We start from the raw sequence: 18,729 nt of genomic DNA, 5'->3' as shown, positions 1-18,729 counted from the left end.
ATCATACACTGACACTCATGAGCTAACTCCAACAGGAAGTTGGCAATCTGCCTTTGAAGGTTACTCTACGTTTCTGCAATTACTGCTTATTCATTTCAGACTTTTGACAAAAAAGTTATACCTCATTAAATTCCCACAAGTCTGCAGAATCCAAAACTGAAAGAATTTTTCAGATCCGACCTACGGTTATGGAATAATGGCGATTTTTTCAAGACTGTTTACTTTCACTTTTAACAATGGCAAAATCCCTATAAAACTCTTCCTGGTGCACACTTGTGAGTGTCTGTCTGTAGTGCAGTGGTTCATATTGCAACTTATGGAACAAGCAGACCCTGGTTCAAGACTCAGGTAATCCAAAAATTTATTTATTTTTTTTTTTAATTTTAAAACAGGTTTTACTGTATTGTATTGTGGATATTGGAAATTTTGCACACATTCAAAAGTACACGGAGTACATTTTTTCAAAATAAAACCCCAATTACAAAAAAAAAATACAAAATGTCTATTACATAACTTCTTTTCATTTTTATGACCAAATGCTCAACTGTTTGTACAATGTTTCTTCATTCAAAAGTACTCTTTCTCACAGACACACATGCTCACACAATAGGGTTTTTCCAAAATAAAGCCTTAAATCTGATAAATCATCACTTTTATACTCACTTATTCATACAATTGCAAATCATTTTTCAAACTGATTCTTTCTCTCACATACAAAACAAATGCACATACACACAGTAGGGTTTCCAAACTAAAAGTCTCATTTTAAAGGTGATGGTGTTTCAGCAGAGGGTCACTGGTGTTCTGTACAGATGTAAGGAGGACAGACAGTTTAGGGTGGGAACTGGTATCGGGATGGAGAGGTGTGAGTGGAGCTGAGGTTTTGACGGTCACGGGAGGCGGATTGTGGGGGAGGCGGATCATGCGGGGGGCGAATCGCGGGGGAGGCGGATCGCCCGGTGCGAGGTCCCGCCCAATGCTGCTCTCAACTTTAATTTTAGTTTGTCCTTGGACCCACATTTTTTTTTACAATGGAATAAATTCTGAACCTTTGATTCATTCAACAGTAAAACCAAAGAATTCAAATATATATATATATATATATATATATACATATATATACACACACACACACACACACACACAAATGAGGGCCGCTAACATGCCTAATGAAGTAGAAGGTAATATATTTTATTATTATCATTATTATTATTATTATTAGTCTATGTTTGGGATAGACCTCCACTGTGTATTCTAGTCTAGTAAACTGAAATTCTGCCAGGTCTTATGGAACATTGTCCATGATCAAAAGTAAATTCTTTTTTTTTTTTGAGTGAATCATACCCATTTCAGTTAAGATACAATTAAAAGCGATGAAGGAAAAATATATTGTTCCAACACTTGAAGATGGTTTGATCCTGTTGTATGTATTTGCACATTGAAACAAATTAAGATGCACATTTTTAACATCAACCATTGACATGAACAACATGCCTCGAATGGCCAATATATTCCTAAAATGCGTTCCGTCGGGCACTCAATGAAGCAGACCTAGGCCTATATATAATCCAAGTTTCAAATTAACTTGTTGTTGATTAACTGAAATGTGAAGGTCGTAGGTAGAACCAGCCCCTCCCCCACTGTCAATTGTTAGAAGGACTTTACTATTAATAAACAGATATTGTATGACACCACTAACCCACTCTGTCTGGTTTACCTTGTGAGTGAACAGGTTGGAAATGCTCCATTTCCAGTGCTGCTCCTTGAGGGCCTCAAAATAAGCCTCATCCTTAGACCATTGTCAGGATGTATTTTATTCAGGTGATCCTTTAAACACCAGAGTTTCATCACTGTATTAGTAAAAACCTGCTACAGCAGTGACATTTGTAGGCGAGTGAATGAAGCAAAAGTTAATGTCGTCGACACTGTACTGCATGCACTTTGTCTTACTTTCATCCACCTTGTTTGATTACGCTTCAATATTAATCTTTTTATCCATAATTCTACTTGTGTACATTTTGATTGAGCTGTCAGGAGGCATCAACCCCTCTGACCACCGCCCTCGTTGAGAAACTCTACTATAATGTGTCCCCACTTTATCAACCCTGACAGAACTAGTGTGTAACTTTGACCTTTGCTGTGTTTTCTCTCAGTCCAGTTGTCGGTGTAAGACTGGCATGTTGCCTGTTGGGGGCGGTGCTGAGTCTGGCTGTCAGCTGGTGTCTTCCTGTTCAGCAGACTCATGTCATCCATCAGCGACGTGTGAGACCGGACCTGATGGACGACCCATGTGAGTCCAGTCGCCCTCCTGCCCATGTGTCCTTAATGTGTTCTGCATTGGTTCTAGAGCCACTTGAGTTGGTTCAATTTATAGAATATTCTTAAAACCTGGTTTGTTTTTCCATGAACTACAGATTTGGTGGATTTTATTGCTTGTTTCTCAACATTACTTGCAACACTAACTCTATCCTTAAGCACAATAGTGTATTATAGCATAGTTTTACTAATGGCTCAGTCACAAATGCCATTATGAACGGCTATGAACACTTTGTGAAGGATTTATGGACCATTTCGTACGATCTTGAATGGAAGAATGGAATGGAGAGGTTGTAGACTGATCCTAAGTTCATAGCCAGGTGGATGATCGTGTGCAAGACTTTCTACAAACGCGCTACAAAATCCCCTTTCATAGGGCGCCCTGACGAATGCCTTAGGAACAACCCAAGAACAACGCACAATGTTCATGGATCAGGAGGCCATTCCAGAACCCCATGTTCCTGTGATGATTGCAAGTAGATCACAAGAACACATTACATTCTTATTAGGGGTCCCTTACAGCGTTCACACGAACAGATGTACAGACAGAAATTTGCAAGGTGTTCTTATGGCGGATGTAAGGTGTTTGTAATAGGCAGTGGTACGTCATTTGTGTAGCATTCATGGAGGTCTTAGAGGGGGTCGTATACAAATTGTCAAGATGGAGTGTATGACCGGACTCAGATGCACAGTGCTGAAGGGAAAGTGTTTTATTAACACTAAAATAAACATGAAGAAACAACACAAAACCTGGAGGGAGATAATAGAGAGTCCGCAGGGTGATGAGGATCAGGGAGATGGAGAGCATGTGCATGACGGACAGTTAGGGTTAAGCACTCGGTGATGGTTAGTGTTTTTAACGTTCAGTTCCCTCTATCATTCTTGTGTATCTTTGTTTTATTGTTATACCTTCTATTTTAAATTTCTTCATTTGATGTCTTATTATGACTCCTAATTTTTTATTATTAGGTCAGTGCTTTCCCGCATATTCTCTGCAGGAATGTACAATATCAACCCCATGGACAGCGCCGGATCCCAAACACATAAAATACACACTGGCCACATTTAAATCATTTGACTTACATTACTTCATATTTCGATGTTCCACTAACTTCTACCTTATTACTTTATACTGTTACCTTTGGAAAAACTAGAAAAGCACTCAGAGAGTGCAGACTTCCGCCAAGGCAGATCAATTGCCCCCCCCCCCCCCCCCTTCATCACCACCAAAATTTAATCATTTGTTCCTTGTGCCAGTATCAGCATTTCCTAAAAATTTCATCCCAATCCTTCCATAACTTTTTGAGTTATCTTGCTGACAGTCAGACAAACAAACCCTGATGAAAACATAACCTCTGCCGTTCTTTGGCAGAGGTAATAATAGGAGGGTAATAATGAGTCAGGTGTTAGGCTCACAGAGTGACAACTGTTCATAGAGGTGCCGCCTCTGTATCCATGGCCGCACCCACCAACATCTCTGTCTTCTCTGCATCTTCTTCAGGACATTCTAAAATGCTTAATGTAAAACAGCTTAACATAAAACAGCTTAACATAAAACAGCTTAACGTAGCTTAATGTATGAAAAGAGAGATCAATGAAATCACCAAATTATGCGTGGACATTTCTAATGCTAGGATAGGCCCCAGCACCCCTGCGACCCTCTTCAGGATAAAGCAGTTCAGAAAATGAATGAATGACAAAAAACAATACTCTAAGATTAAACGATGTTACGTGTTTTTTGTTTGTTTGTTTGTTTGTTTTGCACCTATGGAGAGGAAAAGGCTTAACGTGGACAGCATCCATAAAATTGGGGCTTTCATTTTGATTTTTGCAGAGGTGAAAGTGGGCATGACTAGAGATGTCCATACTAACTTTGGTGATGATTGATCACTGTTCTGGGGCATTAAGGTACATTAAGCATTTTACAATGTTTCTCTTCTTCTGCTACTGCCTTACCAAAACAGCAGGCACAACCACTTGATCTTCCTTTTTTCATCTTGCAGCTGTAGCTGTAGAAGTTCAGTTATGTGGGCATTATTATCATCTTGAATGTGATGATCATGACACGAGACTTTTAAATACATGGTGACTGTTTATATACCAATCTAAATATTTTGAAAAGCGTAAGATCTTCCTACCATCAACTTGAGAGTGGTGTGAGTTGCACATAGGGGTGCCGTACATCCACCTCATGACAAAAAAATTCATGAAGTGACCGTAGGTATGATGTAGGAAGGTCCCAAGGCACCCTTATGAAAAATATGACAACTGTATCATCTTCATACGACAAAAAAAAAATCACATCATTTTTTCACAGAGGCCTCAAGTTGCTCTTGTGATTTGATCTGCAGTTGTACCAACTTTGTAATACGGCCATAGGAAACTACTGCTCTCTCCACAAATGTCTACAAACTCCAGCTCTCGTATGAATCAGGTGATTCATATGAGCCCATCGTTTGTAAGAAGCTTAGTGACGGAGGTGTAAGCAGAAAAACACTGCATGAGGCTGCGGCCCAAAATGAAGTAATGATGCAGGTAATTATTGGTTCTATTGGTTGTGACGAAGGTCTCGTTACTGCACAAATGTGGCACCTAGTGAAGCTGATGCTCAGCTTTCATACATTCCTGGTTCACATAACATATAGTTCCCCACTGTTCCCGTGGTGAGTGCATGCACCACATTCTTCTTCACATTCACAGACTTCTGTTCAAACATCATCCACATATCTCCTACAGAAGCACAAAATAATCACACTACATACCAGTTCTGTAATCTCCACTTATTTTTATTACCTCTGCTAAGGCGGTTATGTTTTTGTCGGCATTGGTTTGTCTGTTTGTCTGTACGTCTGTCTTTCTGTGTGCAAGATAACTCAAAAAGTTATGGACGGATTTGGATGAAAATTTCAGGAAATGTTGATACTGGCCCAAGGAACAAATGATTAAATTTTGGTGGTGATTGGGGGTGGGGGTGGGGGCCACGAGGGCCCACTGATCTGCCTTGGCGGAGGTCTGCGCTCTCTGAGTGCTTTTCTAGAAAAGACAGTGCAGACCTCCGCCAACGTAGATCAGTGGGCCCCGTGGCGCTCCCACCCCCGATCACCACCAAAATTTAATCATTTATTCCTTGTGCCAGTATCAACATTTCCTGAAATTTTCATCCAAATCTGGGGCACTGATCTGCCTTGGCGGAGGTCTGCACTCTCCCAGTGCTTCTAGTTCAATCATGGTTTACTGGTGCTGCTGCTGCCATTCTGGTGCCCTCCTCCTCTGTGCCTGGGGGTTGAACCAGAGCAGCTGAAGCAGCCACCTTGTATGGTGTTGAATATGGTGCTACCCATACCATGTTCCTCTGAATGTAGGGCGGATTTTGGGTCCTGAAGTAATATCACGTTGCAAGTGGTCAAACAGAGTCAGGTACAAATGAGTTTTTGTAATGATGATTTGTGTGTTTTGTATTGTATTGCACTGGTGGGTTTAATGTAGAACCTATTTATGAATATGTGGTGGCCAGAAATAGCATATTTTGTGTTAACTAGAAATTGGTTGGTCTTGGGGAGGGGCTTAGTCCTTATAATGCTCTGGCCAACAAGGCACTAAAGGAGAGTTTATGGGATGCCACACAGTGAACTGTGGATTTTGCTTCACTGCCTTATGGTTTAATTCTTTTGTTTTCCCACTGTAAATAAATGCACGGCTCACTCATTACTTGTGACTCCAGCCATCCTTTTGTGTGTCTGGACTGAATCACAGTGAATCCCATGTTTTTGTGACAAGTATAGATTGTATATAAATATGGATGTAATGACAGCTCTCCAAATGTGAAGCCAAGTATGTTCATCTTTCCCTGACAGGTGGATACAGTTTAGCTAATAAGTCCCACCCTCTTCATGCTCCCTTCACCAAGACCACTGCTACCACCAACAACTGGTCAAATATGGTAAAAGATCATTTGTTGATGGATGCACCAACTTAATGTCCAATCCCATTAACATTTAACTGGCTGAGGGGTGGGTTTGGACTTTCAAATCCACCATTTGTTTGGTCTTAGACATGGTGAGGGAGTTTTTGTGATTCCAGTCCCTGAAAGCTTTGGCCACACCTATGTACCATCCCTTCCTGTCAACCTCCCCGCAGTGCTTTCAATTGACTTCTACAGCATAAGGACTGAGTTGTCCATGGTTGTATATCCTTCATGTTATAGAGCGACCAGGTGTTGGGGAACCTCTGAAACCAGTTGCCATGGCCCAGAAATGGTTGTTTACATGTTAAAACACTAAGAACTCATTTCATGTGAGGCACCAGCTTCAAACCAGCTCTGCAACTGTGATGTAAAAGGTGCTGCACTTACACTTTATGAAATGTTTGTGTATTTCAAAGGCCTTTCCTGCATCTTTCAGGTGTGTCTGTGGTTCAGGTCAGATTGGAGATGGGTGGCGTTGCTATGGAAACCTTATGGAGCAGCTGATAGAACTGGACAGAAGTGGAAGTCACAGAGGGAATCTGACCGGCGCCATTGCCCTGTTCGGTAAGTCCAACCCCTGGGTATAGTTCTGGACAGGTTCATGTCATTCTGGGAGGGTTTCAAAAGTACAGTGCTGGTTGGTTAAAAACCTATTTATCCTCAAAATATTTTGTGTATGTGTGTGTATATACACCTATGCGTGTGTGTGTGTGTGTGTGTGTATATGTGTGTGTTTCTGTATATATACTGTATTTCAAAATCTTTTCATCATTGATACTGTGATTGTGAGTTTATATATGTTTATGAACAGCACCATTTACACATTTAGACACACCTTCTTATTCAATGGTATTACTTTATTACCCCGTCCCCTGAAGGGGAGGCAAGGGGTATTGTTTTGGTTTGGTTTGTTTGTTTGTTAACACTCTAGCTGCAAACTATTGGTTGAATTCATACCAAACTGGGTTTATAGATTGCCAGTGACCCAGAATAGATCTGATTACATTTTGGAAAAAGTAGGTTAAAGTTAAATTTTTTTTATGAATTTCTTTAAAAAGAAATTCTATTTATTTATAATGGGCTAAATTTCAAAAGTCTATAAAACCATCAATTTTGTTTCAATTTACTTCAGACTTGGCACATACAGTACATAGAGGCAATTGATATGCTGACATCAGCACATGCATAGACATGATGACATCAGCTGGATCGATGCCAAAATAAGCTGCAATACATGTGAGGGGCAGGGTTTGTTGTGCCTGGCACCACTTGTTTGTTTCTTTGTTTTGTGTTGTTTTTTTTTTTTTTTTTTTTTTAATCTTTTTATGAGCAATGTAACAGAACATACAAAGGAGCAGAATTACAATGCATTCATTATACATTGCCTTTTTATATCATTTTTCCCCATTCCCAATCCAACCCCAAGGCCCTCTGAGAAGGAGCAACAGCAGAAATAAGAACATCCCAACAGTCTCTGAGCAGTAGAAAATCAAATAAGTACAAGCAGTATCAAATCTGTGGTGTACAAGAATATTAACTGAGCTAATGGAAACAAAAGAAAATAAAAAATAAATAAATAAATAAATAAATAAATAAATAAATAAATAAATAAATAAGTCATAGTTTGTAGATACCTGTGTTTACTTTTAAATATTAGACATTACCTAGATGTATCAAATGTGACAATAATTGGTAGACAGAACAAATTACAACAAAAAACAACAATACCTAAACAATAATAAAATAGAGTAGGGTGGAGGTGTGAGAGATCAATCTGAAGGCAGTGTTTGTAAAGACTGAAAGTAATCTAAAAAATATGGCCATTTATTAAAGAATTTACTTGAGGAGCCTTGTAGTGAGAGTCTAATCTTTTCTAATTTAAGAAAAAACATAACATCTCTAAGCCAAAATGAAATAGACGGGGGTTTAGGAGACTTCAACAAAAATATAATACGTCGTCTTGGAAGGAGGGATGTAAAAGCTATTATATCAGACTCTATTTAGTTAAAACAGGTGTCAACAGGGAGCCCAAATATCGCTATAAAAGGGCATATATTGATATTTTTCCTAAGAATATTAGTCATGATCATAAAGTAATCACCCCAAAATTTCAGTAACTTAGGACAGGAAAAGAACATGTGGGTTAAATTGTAGGGAGATCCCTGACACTTGTCACATTGGTCCACAATATTTGGATAGATTGCAGAGAGTCGAGATTTTGATAAATGGATTCTATGCAACACTTTAAACTGAATAAGTTGTAATCTAGCACACGGTGTGCTGGACCGTATACTAAGGATAGCTTTATCTCATAGCTGGTCTGTGAGGTTTAAGCCTAACTCACCTTCCCAAGAAATTCGAGCTTTAGTCATCAAATCATTATCAAATGAAATTAACTGTTCATAAATTTTTGATATAAGAGATTTCTCTTTGGGTTTCAAAGTTAGAAGATCGTCCCATGGTTGTTTGGCTGGAAGAGAAGGGAAACCTGTGAAAAGAGTAGAGGCACAGTGCCGTAGTTGGAAATAACGAAACAAATGGTTAGCTGGTAAATTGAAATCTAACATCAGATCAGAAAATGTAGAAAAGATACCATCTTTATAGAGGTCTCTGAAACATTTAATGCCTTGGTTCTGCCAAATCGTAAAAGTGGAGACCATAAGTGATGGAGGAAATTGATGATTTTTAGTTATAGGTATGAAGGTGGAGGTCAACAAAAATTTAAAGTGGCGCCTAAACTGAAACCAAATCTTAAAGGTGGAAAGCACCACTGGATTGTTTGTGAACTTTGAAGGATTCATCGGGAGGGAAGAGGAGAGTACGGCCAGTAAGGAAGATGAAGAGAGTGATTGAGCTTCTAATCTACACCATAATAAACCTGGGGATTGACACCAAAAAATACATTTGTGAATATGCGCTGACCAATAATAAAACAGAAGATTAGGTAAGGCGAGACCACCACTGAACTTACATTTTTGCAGAAGCGAAAATCTCACCCTGGGAAGTTTACCACCCCACAAAAAAACGGAAATAATCTGATCAAATGACTTAAAAAATGTTTTGGGTAAAAATAAAGGAGTACATTGAAACAAGAAAATAAATTTAGGCAGTATATTCATTTTAACAGCGTTGATTCTACCCATTAGTGACAAAGGCAAGGAGTTCCACCTGTGCAAATCAGCTTTGGTCTGATTCAGTAATGGGGCGAAATTAGCAATATAAAGAGAGGATAGAGACCGAGTCACATTAATTCCTAAATATCTAAAACCCGATGCGCTAAGTTTAAAAGGAAGATCTGATTGTTTGATTAATAAAGCAGCAGAGTTAATGGGAAAACATTCACTCTTGGGGAGATTGACTTTATAGCCAGAGAAGGAACCAAACATCTTTAACAAAGACAAAATTGACTTGATGCTGGCTAAGGGATCTGATATATATATATATATATATATATATATATATATATATATATATATATATATACATATATATATATATATATATAGGAGTAGGTCATCCGCATAGAGAGACAATTTGAGTTCCAATTGGACTAAAAGACTCCACGAAATAATGGAAGGGATTTTAGAGCAATAGACAATGGTTCAATGGCTATGGCAAATAATAAAGGGGACAGAGGACAACCCTGTCTAGTACCATGTGATAACGTAAAGTAACTCAAGTGAATATCATTAGTGTGAATGCTAGCCAGGGGGGAGGTATAAAGAAGTTTGAGCCATGATATAAATCTGTTACCAAATCCAAATTTGTGGAGTGCAGCAAAAAGATAGTTCCATTCGACGCGATCAAATGCTTATACAGCATCGATTGAAATGACAACTTCAGGAACTGGGGAGGGATCCTTGGAAAAAATCACATTCAGAAGTGTACGAACATTGTAAAAAAGCTGGCGTCCTTTGATGAAACCATTCTGTTCTTCTGATATGATGGTAGGCAGAATCCTTTCACGGCGAACTGCCAAAACCTTGGCTAAAATTTTTACATCCACATTCAATAAGGACACAGGCCTGTATGAAGTGCATGATTCAGGGTCTTTGCCCTTCTTTAAGAGAAGGCTTATGGATGCTTGAATTAAAGTCTGTGGTAGCGAACCACGTTCGAGAGATTCATTGTACACTAAAGTAAGAAGAGGGGCTAGTTTATCTAGGAATCACTTAAAGAACTCTACGCTAAAACCATCAGGGCCAGGGGCCTTGTTACTTTGCATAGCTTTAATAGCTATTACAATCTCTTGCAAAGTGAGAGGAGAATCTAACTCATTAGCAAGCTCTGTGTCAACGGTAGGAACAATACGATTTTCAACTTTGTTTGTTTGTTTGTTAACACTTTAGCAGTAAAACTATTTGTTCATTTCATACCAAATTTCGTGTATAGATTGCCAGTGACCCAGAGTAGATGTCATTACATTTTGGGAAAGGTAGGTCAAAGTTCACATTTTTTATGATTTTTTTTTAAGAACTTCACATTTACTTATAATGAACAAAATACATGTGAGGGGTGGGATTTGTTGTGCCTGGCACCACTTGTTATTTTCTAAATTGCAAATTCATATTTAAGACACATGGAATTATGTAGTGAAGAAAAAGTGTTAAACTAGAACATGTTTTATACACTGCCTGGCCCAAAAAAAGTGGGCACCTAGTAAATAGGCAGGAGTCTCCTATTGGATAATTACTGCATGGGTGATTATCTTTCAACTGGAAACAAATTATTTAACCCCAACTGATGTAATGAGTAGCTTCTCATTTCTTAAACAACCATGTCAAAGACACGTCCTGTGGTCATGGAAAAGATGTTAGTCTGTTTGACAAAGGTCAAATCATTGGCATCAAGCAGAGAAAACATCTAAGGAAATTGCACAAACTACTAAAATTGGGTTAAGAACTGTCCAACGCATTATTAGAAACTGAAAGGATAGAGGAGAACTATCGTCTTCAAGGACGAAATGTGGTAGGAAAAAAATTCTGATTGATGGTGATCGGCGATCACTTAAATGTTTGGTGAAATCAAGTGGAAGAAAAACACCTGTACAACTCAGGGCTCTGTTTAATCGTGAAAGTAAGAGTATTCCCACATGCACAATGAGAAGGGAACTCATGGGAATGGACTGAACAGCTGTGTAGCCTTAAGAAAACCACTAATCGGTGAGGCTAACTGCAAAAAAGGCTTATATTTGCTAGGGGTAGTGCTGTGCCAGCAAGTGAAGCTGATAATGAGGCTGAGGGAGGGGTCTGTGGCAACGCAGGAGTGCACCATAAAATAACCCCCACAGGTTGAGACAGACACACAAGGACCGAGGAAGACTCACAGGGACAAAGAAAGACATGGACCCAAGAAAGATATGAACAAATGAAAAAGTCATCAACAAATGAAAAGGACATGGATGCTAGCAGCAGTGACCGCTAGCAGTGACCCTCTATATCCAGCAACTTCACACAGCCATTGAAGAGGATTAGACCGACATTCCACAAGCCACAATCAACAACCTGATCAACTCTATGCGTTGAACTGCGTGAGGCAAACTGTGGTCATACCAGATACTGACTGGTTTTCTGACCTCCCCTGGACCCTCCAGTACAGTAAAACGGCACATTTTAGAGTGGCTTTTTATTGTGGGCAGCTTAAGGCACACCTGTGCAATAGTCATGCAGTCTAATCAGCATCTTGATATGCCACAGCTTTTGGGTGGATGGACTGTCTTAGCAAAGGAGAGCCTTTTGTGTACATAGAAAAAGTCTTAGGTCTTTGAGTTCAGCTCATGAAAAAAAGGAGCAAAAAAAGTGTTGCGTTTATTTTGAACATATGTATGTGTACATACAGTCGTCCTCAAAATTATTCATACCCCTGCCATTTTTTTGTAACTTTTTGTTTTTGTGATGAAATGAATGAGTTTTGTCAAGTTTGTTTGTGACTTATATGTGATACACAAGTGAGGAAATAAGAACAAATGATACTTGGAGAAATACTTTATTTCAGGAGTATTTTATTAGAGGATTTCTAAAAAACGCCATGTTCAAAATTATTCATACCCTAGGTTTATTAAGTCCAAAGTCTTTTCTTAATAGTCAATAGAGTAGCCTTTTTTCTTGATAATGGTTCCTGTAAGTGTCCACAGGTTCTCTTCTGTCTCCTGTGGGGTTTTGGTCCACTCTTCCTGGACCAAAGCCTCCAGCTGGGTCCGGTTGGATGGTCTCCTACCCATCACTCTGGTCTTTAGCTCCCTCCACAGATCCTCTAAATGATTTAGGTTAGGACTTTGACTGGGTCATGTCCTTGAACCACTACTGCACTACCTTGGTGGTATGCTTGGGGTCAGTGTCCTGCTGGGACATCCAATCAGGACCAGTCTAGAGTTTCTCAGCACTTTCACGCTGTCATCCAGGACGTTGATATAATTATGTTAAATTCATGATGCCTTGTAACTTCATGAGGTTTCCAGTGCCACTAGCAGAGAAGCATCCTAGCATTATAAGTTATAACCGTAGCATTATGTTGCCACCAAAATAACCGAGGTATGAAGGTATCACAGACAACCATCCAGCCAGTATTGCACAAAGGAGTTCTCCATGGATGCAGACACAGGAAGATGGCATGACTCAGGATGAAACATCAGGAGGCTCATCTGGCATTTCCTAGAGCTCTTCTTAACCAAGATCCAAGCTTTTGGTCATCAATCCAGTGATTTGATGAAACAAAGATGGAGTTGTTTGGCCACATGGATGTTGACTGCATCTGAAGGAAGCAAGGAGAAGAACGCAAGCTGAACACAGCCCCAACCATCAAGCATGGTGGTGGCAACATAATGCTATGGGGTTGCTTTTCTGCTAGTGGCACCGAGAACCTCATCAAGATACAGGGCATCATGAAAAAGGAGGATTATATCAACATCCTGGATGACAATGTGGAAGTGTCTGCTGAGAAACTCTAGATTGGTCCTGACTGGACGTCCCAGCAGGACACTGACCCCAAGCATACCATCAAGATAGTGCTGTAGTGGTTCAAGGACATGACCCAGTCAAAGCTCTGACCTAAATCATATAGAGAATCTGTGGAGGGAGCCAAAGACTAGTGTGATGGGTAGGAAACCATCCAACTGGACCCAGCTAGAGGCTTTGGTCCTGGAAGAGTGGACCAAAACCCCACAGGAGACAGAAGAGAACCTGTGGACACTTGCAGGAACCATTATCAAGAACAAAGGGTATTCTACTGACTATTAAGAAAAGACATTGGACTTAGTAAACCTAGGGTATGAATAATTTTGAACGTGGCATTTTTTGGAAATCCTCTAATAAAATACTCCTGAAATAAAGTATTTCTCCAAGTATCATTCGTTCTTATTTCCTCACTTGTGTATCACATATAAGTCACAAACAAACTTGACAAAACTCATTCATTTCATCACAAAAACAAAAAGTTACAAAAAATGGCAGGGGTATGAATAATTTTGAGGATGACTGTATATGTACATGTATATGTAGACATACATATATACATACTGTATATAATATGTACATATATGTACTTGTACACATACATATGTGTACATATATGTACATATATAAAAGGTGCGATTTGTTGGGGGGATGGGGGGGATCAACCCCTTCTCTGGTTTTTACATCCCTTCTTCTGCTGAATGAATTTCATCCTCAGAGGGGACAATCCCGCCAATGATTAAAAAACAATTCAGAATCAGAATCTCTCTATTGTCATTGTACAAGTACTACAAAACCGAGGTAGAGCTCTCCAGTTTGTTGCAAGAAATTACAAGGCACAACAAATGACAGTAAGAAGGCACACTTATTTACATTAGAAAAAATAAAAAATAGATGTTTTGCAACCAGGAAAGTTTGTAAAAAAAAAAAAGAAAAAAAAGAAAGCGAGAGAGAGAATTAAGTAGTGCAAATAGTATGAGAATAGTGCAAACGGCATCGGAAATACTGCAAATGACATGAGAAATAAATATTGTATAATAAATAGTGTGAAAGAATAAAATAACATGGAAGACTGTAAACATTAGACAGATATTGCACATATTCTAGGGTATGGTGAGGTTGTTGCAGTGAACATCAGTGTTCTTGCGGATGTCCTGTTGATGTTTTGTTTGGTTATTTATTATGGTGATAGCTTTGGGGAAGAAGCTATTCCTCAGTCTGTTTGTCCAGGTTTTATGTGACCTGTAGTGCTAGCCTGAGGGCATAAGCTCAAATAGGTGGCTACTGGGGTGAGAGGAGTCCTTGGTAATCTTGGTGGCTCTGCTGAGGTAGCTAGAACAGGCGGTGTCCTCCAGGTTGGGCAGAGAGCAGCCAGTGATCCTCTGGGTTGTGTTGATCACTCTCTGCAGCGCTCTCCTGTCCACTACCAAGCACCCCACATACCATGTTGTGTCCTGTATGCCAGGATGCTCTCTATGGTGGCTCTGTAGAACATCACCAGCAGCTTCTCCTTCAGGTTGGTCCTTCTGAGTACCCTCAGGGAGTGGAGTTGCTGCTGGGCTTTCTTAACTATCGCCATGGTGTTTGCAGTCCGGGAGAGGTTGTCGGATATTTGCACACCAAGGAAACGGATGGAGTTGACCCTTTCCACACAGTCACTGTTGATGTAGAATGGGGCCAGGTCTGCTCTGCCCTTCCTGAAGTCCAGGATGATCTCCTTGTTTTTTGTGGTATTCAGTGGGAGATTGTTCACTGAACACCACGCTGTGAGACTGTTTACCTCATCTCTGTAGGCAGACTCATCCTCCCCTGAGATGAGCCCGACCACAGTGGCGTCATCCGCCAACTTTATGATGGTGTTTGAGAGATGGGTCGGGGTGCAGTCATGTGTGTATGGAGTGAAGGGGGGGGGACTCAGTACACAACCTTGTAGAGAACCGGTGCATGCTGAGTGTGACGGCGGAGGAGAGGTGGGGGCCGAGTTTGACAGTTTGTGGGCGGTCTGTTAAAAAGTCTTTAATCCACTGGCAGATGGGGGAGGAGAACCCCAGGTGCAGAAGTTTCTGTACTAGGATCTCAGGGATGATGTGGTTGAAGGCTGAGCTGAAGTCCAGGAAAAGCAGCCTTGCATAGCTCTCCTGATGCTCCAGGTGACTCAGTGCAGTGTGGAGTGCTATGGTGATGGCGTGATCTGTTGATGGGTGATCTGCTGGTGGGAGTCCAGTGTGGGTGGCAGACAGGCTCTGATGGGGTTCAAGAGGCTAGTCTTTTCAAAACACTCATGACTACAAGCATAAGTGCCTGAAATTTAAATAACAGGCAGGTTGTAACTGAGTTTTCTTACTTGTATAGCCTCATTTGCAGACAGGGTGATAAAAGAAGGGGGAAACGGCTGCAGGTGACGCCAGGAACAGGGACAGGAAAGCCGAAAAGGCCACATGCAATCCAACATTACAGCAAACTGTTTACTTAGTGAATAAGCTGAATTATTTTGACAAGATGGGAAATCTTATTCAATTAAGTTCTGTTGCATTTTACAGTCTGATTGAGTTGCCCATTCGCCATAAATCCTCTACCATGTTTGCATGATTGGCCCTTACCCATGGTCCTGAAACTTAATTAGGCCATCTCCCACATCGCAGGTGTGACCGTCACAGAAAATGAAATGTTTCATGTATTTTTAGTTGCATCAAAGCTATAACCATATGATGTGGCATTTTTACACTTTTCTTTTGTCATCTTAAAATGCTCCTAATAACTGTGTGTCAAACTAAAATGTAAATGAAATCCACCATGTTTTGAAACTGAAAAATCTTTTAATTCTTATATATTTCTGATAAAAGTCTGACCAATAATTTTATTTGGTCCGAATAAACTAACTGGCCGAGCCTAGCTGAGCCTCCTGTCAGTCAATCCATTACCACCATCTTGCATCTGATATGAGTACCTCTGAATCTGACATTCCACTCGCGCTGCTCCTCCTGTCACTGACTGCAGTCTCCTGTCTAGGGATGTCAATGGATAGGACTCAAATGCATGTGTCAAAGGGAGAAAAACAGATTTATTAACAGAAACAACCATGGGAACAAACAGAACAACTCGACTGCAGCAGTCAGAGTCTGGTGAATGAAGGATGGAGATAAAGTCCAGGAGTCGGGTGTACTTGATTCCACAGACACGTCCACCCAAAACAACCACGGGACTCCACGTGCATGTACTTGGTGGCATTCAGTGTAGGATGATGTAGGGTGATAAATGTATGGACTATGAAACCTCAAATGTCCACGGAAAATTCGTTGAGTCCGCACGCTTACAATACACGTGCCCATCTCCAAGACACCTCATCGCCCTGGTGATGAGGTGCAGTGAAGACAATGAACCAGCACTGCACAGACCACACCCTTAAATACAGGGTCTCCTAATGATAAAGGAGCCCAGCAGGTGGATGATGTTGTGTCTGATTGCTGAGAGAGGGGTCCATGGCCATGCCGAAGCAGACCAGACCTCTGCCTCCACCTCTGCTTCCACTGCGTACATCAGGTGAGAGGAGGGGAGCATCAGAGCTTAGGCAGGGGGAAGCAGGCAGGGCTTTGGAGGGAGGCGGGTTGTTCATGTTGAAATTTTTACTAAGTGCTGTGAGAAATGCCAGATCAGTAGGTATAGCTTTAAAGATGAATGTTCAACTGTAATGGGGCCTACCGTTAACTTAAAAAAAAAAATTAGGTCTGTTGATTGCTTGTTTTTTTTATGATAAACCCCCCCCCCCCCCTCTGTTTTCTGGACAAACCGCACCCCAACTGTATGTGAGGCACGTGTTTCTGAAACTGCGCAAAAGCCACTTTGTGGAAAGTCATTTATTTGATAAGTAATCGAGCTCATTGAATTGCACTACATATTTTTACAAGAATTAAAAATATTATAATAATTGAATAATATATGTTCACTTATATGTAGATATATGTACACATACATATGGACATTATGTATGTCAGTCTACAACCACTGGTTGCAGACAATCAGCTCATCTTTTCCCTTGATAATATATACATTTTTATATAACATTTTTTTTTTTTATTAACTCTTGTTACCTCCACCTCTCATACAGACCAAGTAATAACTGTCTAATTATTTCATCTTTTAAATGTCATGCACTGTGAACAAGCACCTGAAACTCTTGTATTTAACCTTTGACCTTTGGCATTTGTTTCAGAGAAAGGCTGTTCACTGCTGCTGAACCACAATGGACCATTCACAGCGTTCATCCCCCGACTGAAAACCCCTCTAAGTGTAGGTCCAGTTAGTTCAGCGTCTGTTTGGGTTTCATCCATCACTTTGACTTACTTTGAGTTTGTCATATAGTCTGTGTAAAGCCTTGATTTTATAAAACCTGGAAAAGGATGGAAATCATAATATCATATCAAAAAAAGATCATTTGGGCCCAAAGTGTGCAAAACCAATTTAGATTCAAAAGATCATTGGTTCCCATCATGTTTAAATGGTGTAAAATCTTGTACAAATGTTCACTTGATTTGAAAAAGGTTTGGATGGGTCCAGGTGGAGGCTGTGACCTCATGTGTGTCCAATTCCCTGGTTTTACTCCACATACTGTACATATGAACCCAACTGTACATTGGAAAAAACAAACCCAGTTGGTTCTCATTTCATTTTCATGCTTTTCTTTTGTCATTTGTCAGAATATTTTTTTCACTCTTAATTTGAGTCATCAGCAGTGTAGGAGATGTTTGTGTCGTATTGATTACACTGGGTTGCAAAAAAATGTTTTTTGCAACTTGTCTAGGTTTTTTCAACTGAATTAGGACCATTTTGCACCGCTAAATCCAAAATGAAATCTGTTTCCTCAATCAGGTCAGGTTTTTTTTGCTAATTTGATTTTGAAAAATTTGATCTTCTCACAAATATAATAATTAATACCAAATAAGATTGGTAAGCACATTTTATGAAACTTGTGACTTGATTCCTGTTAGGTACAATGGTGTATTCACCGCAGATGTAACAGAATATGTCAGGCTTATTTTTGCAAGATCTTCTAGTCGAAGCCATTTCATTCACCTGTAATATTAAAAAACCATTAATCATAATTGGCAAAAGTAAAATCTTCAGAACTCGTTATTGCAAGAAATATGAAAGAATTTGTATCATATGATGTGAAATGCCCATAAATGTAAGCAAAAATGTTAAAAAGCCAATATGTAGCATAGTTCAGAAAGTTGACTGATTGAGCAAAATTAATGTGATTTTTGGATTCAGCACACCAAAATTATCCTAAATCAGCTCAAAAAACTTAAACAATAAATTTGTTGTTGACCAGTGTTATTGGTGACCTGTGCTGTCCTCAGGGGGTTGATGAGGAGGTGGTCTGCAAAAACCACCTGATTCTTGGTGAACACCTGTATGAAGACTTGAGTGGACGAGACTTGAACCTGTACGGCGGAGGTCTTCTGAGGACCAAAGACCACCAGGTAACACATCTACACAGTA

At 39.9% G+C, this 18,729-nt stretch overlaps 1 protein-coding gene across 3 annotated transcripts in view; it reads left to right on the top strand.

The window, feature by feature from the left end:
• The window catches only part of stab1 (stabilin 1), a 327,280-nt gene that overhangs the window by 74,434 nt on the left and 234,117 nt on the right, over positions 1 to 18,729 (top strand). For all 3 annotated transcript variants that reach the window (XM_030133489.1, XM_030133487.1, XM_030133488.1), the window contains 4 exons: positions 2,154 to 2,290; positions 6,717 to 6,844; positions 17,441 to 17,517; positions 18,588 to 18,710. In XM_030133489.1, the coding sequence (XP_029989349.1) occupies positions 2,154 to 2,290; positions 6,717 to 6,844; positions 17,441 to 17,517; positions 18,588 to 18,710 (465 nt within the window). The remainder of the gene's footprint in view (positions 1 to 2,153; positions 2,291 to 6,716; positions 6,845 to 17,440; positions 17,518 to 18,587; positions 18,711 to 18,729) is intronic.

This window comes from Sphaeramia orbicularis, chromosome 5 (assembly GCF_902148855.1).
Source record: "Sphaeramia orbicularis chromosome 5, fSphaOr1.1, whole genome shotgun sequence".
Taxonomy (NCBI): domain Eukaryota; kingdom Metazoa; phylum Chordata; class Actinopteri; order Kurtiformes; family Apogonidae; genus Sphaeramia; species Sphaeramia orbicularis.
Note: the sequence above shows the minus strand (reverse complement) of the source record. Positions and strands in the feature narration are given on the sequence as shown.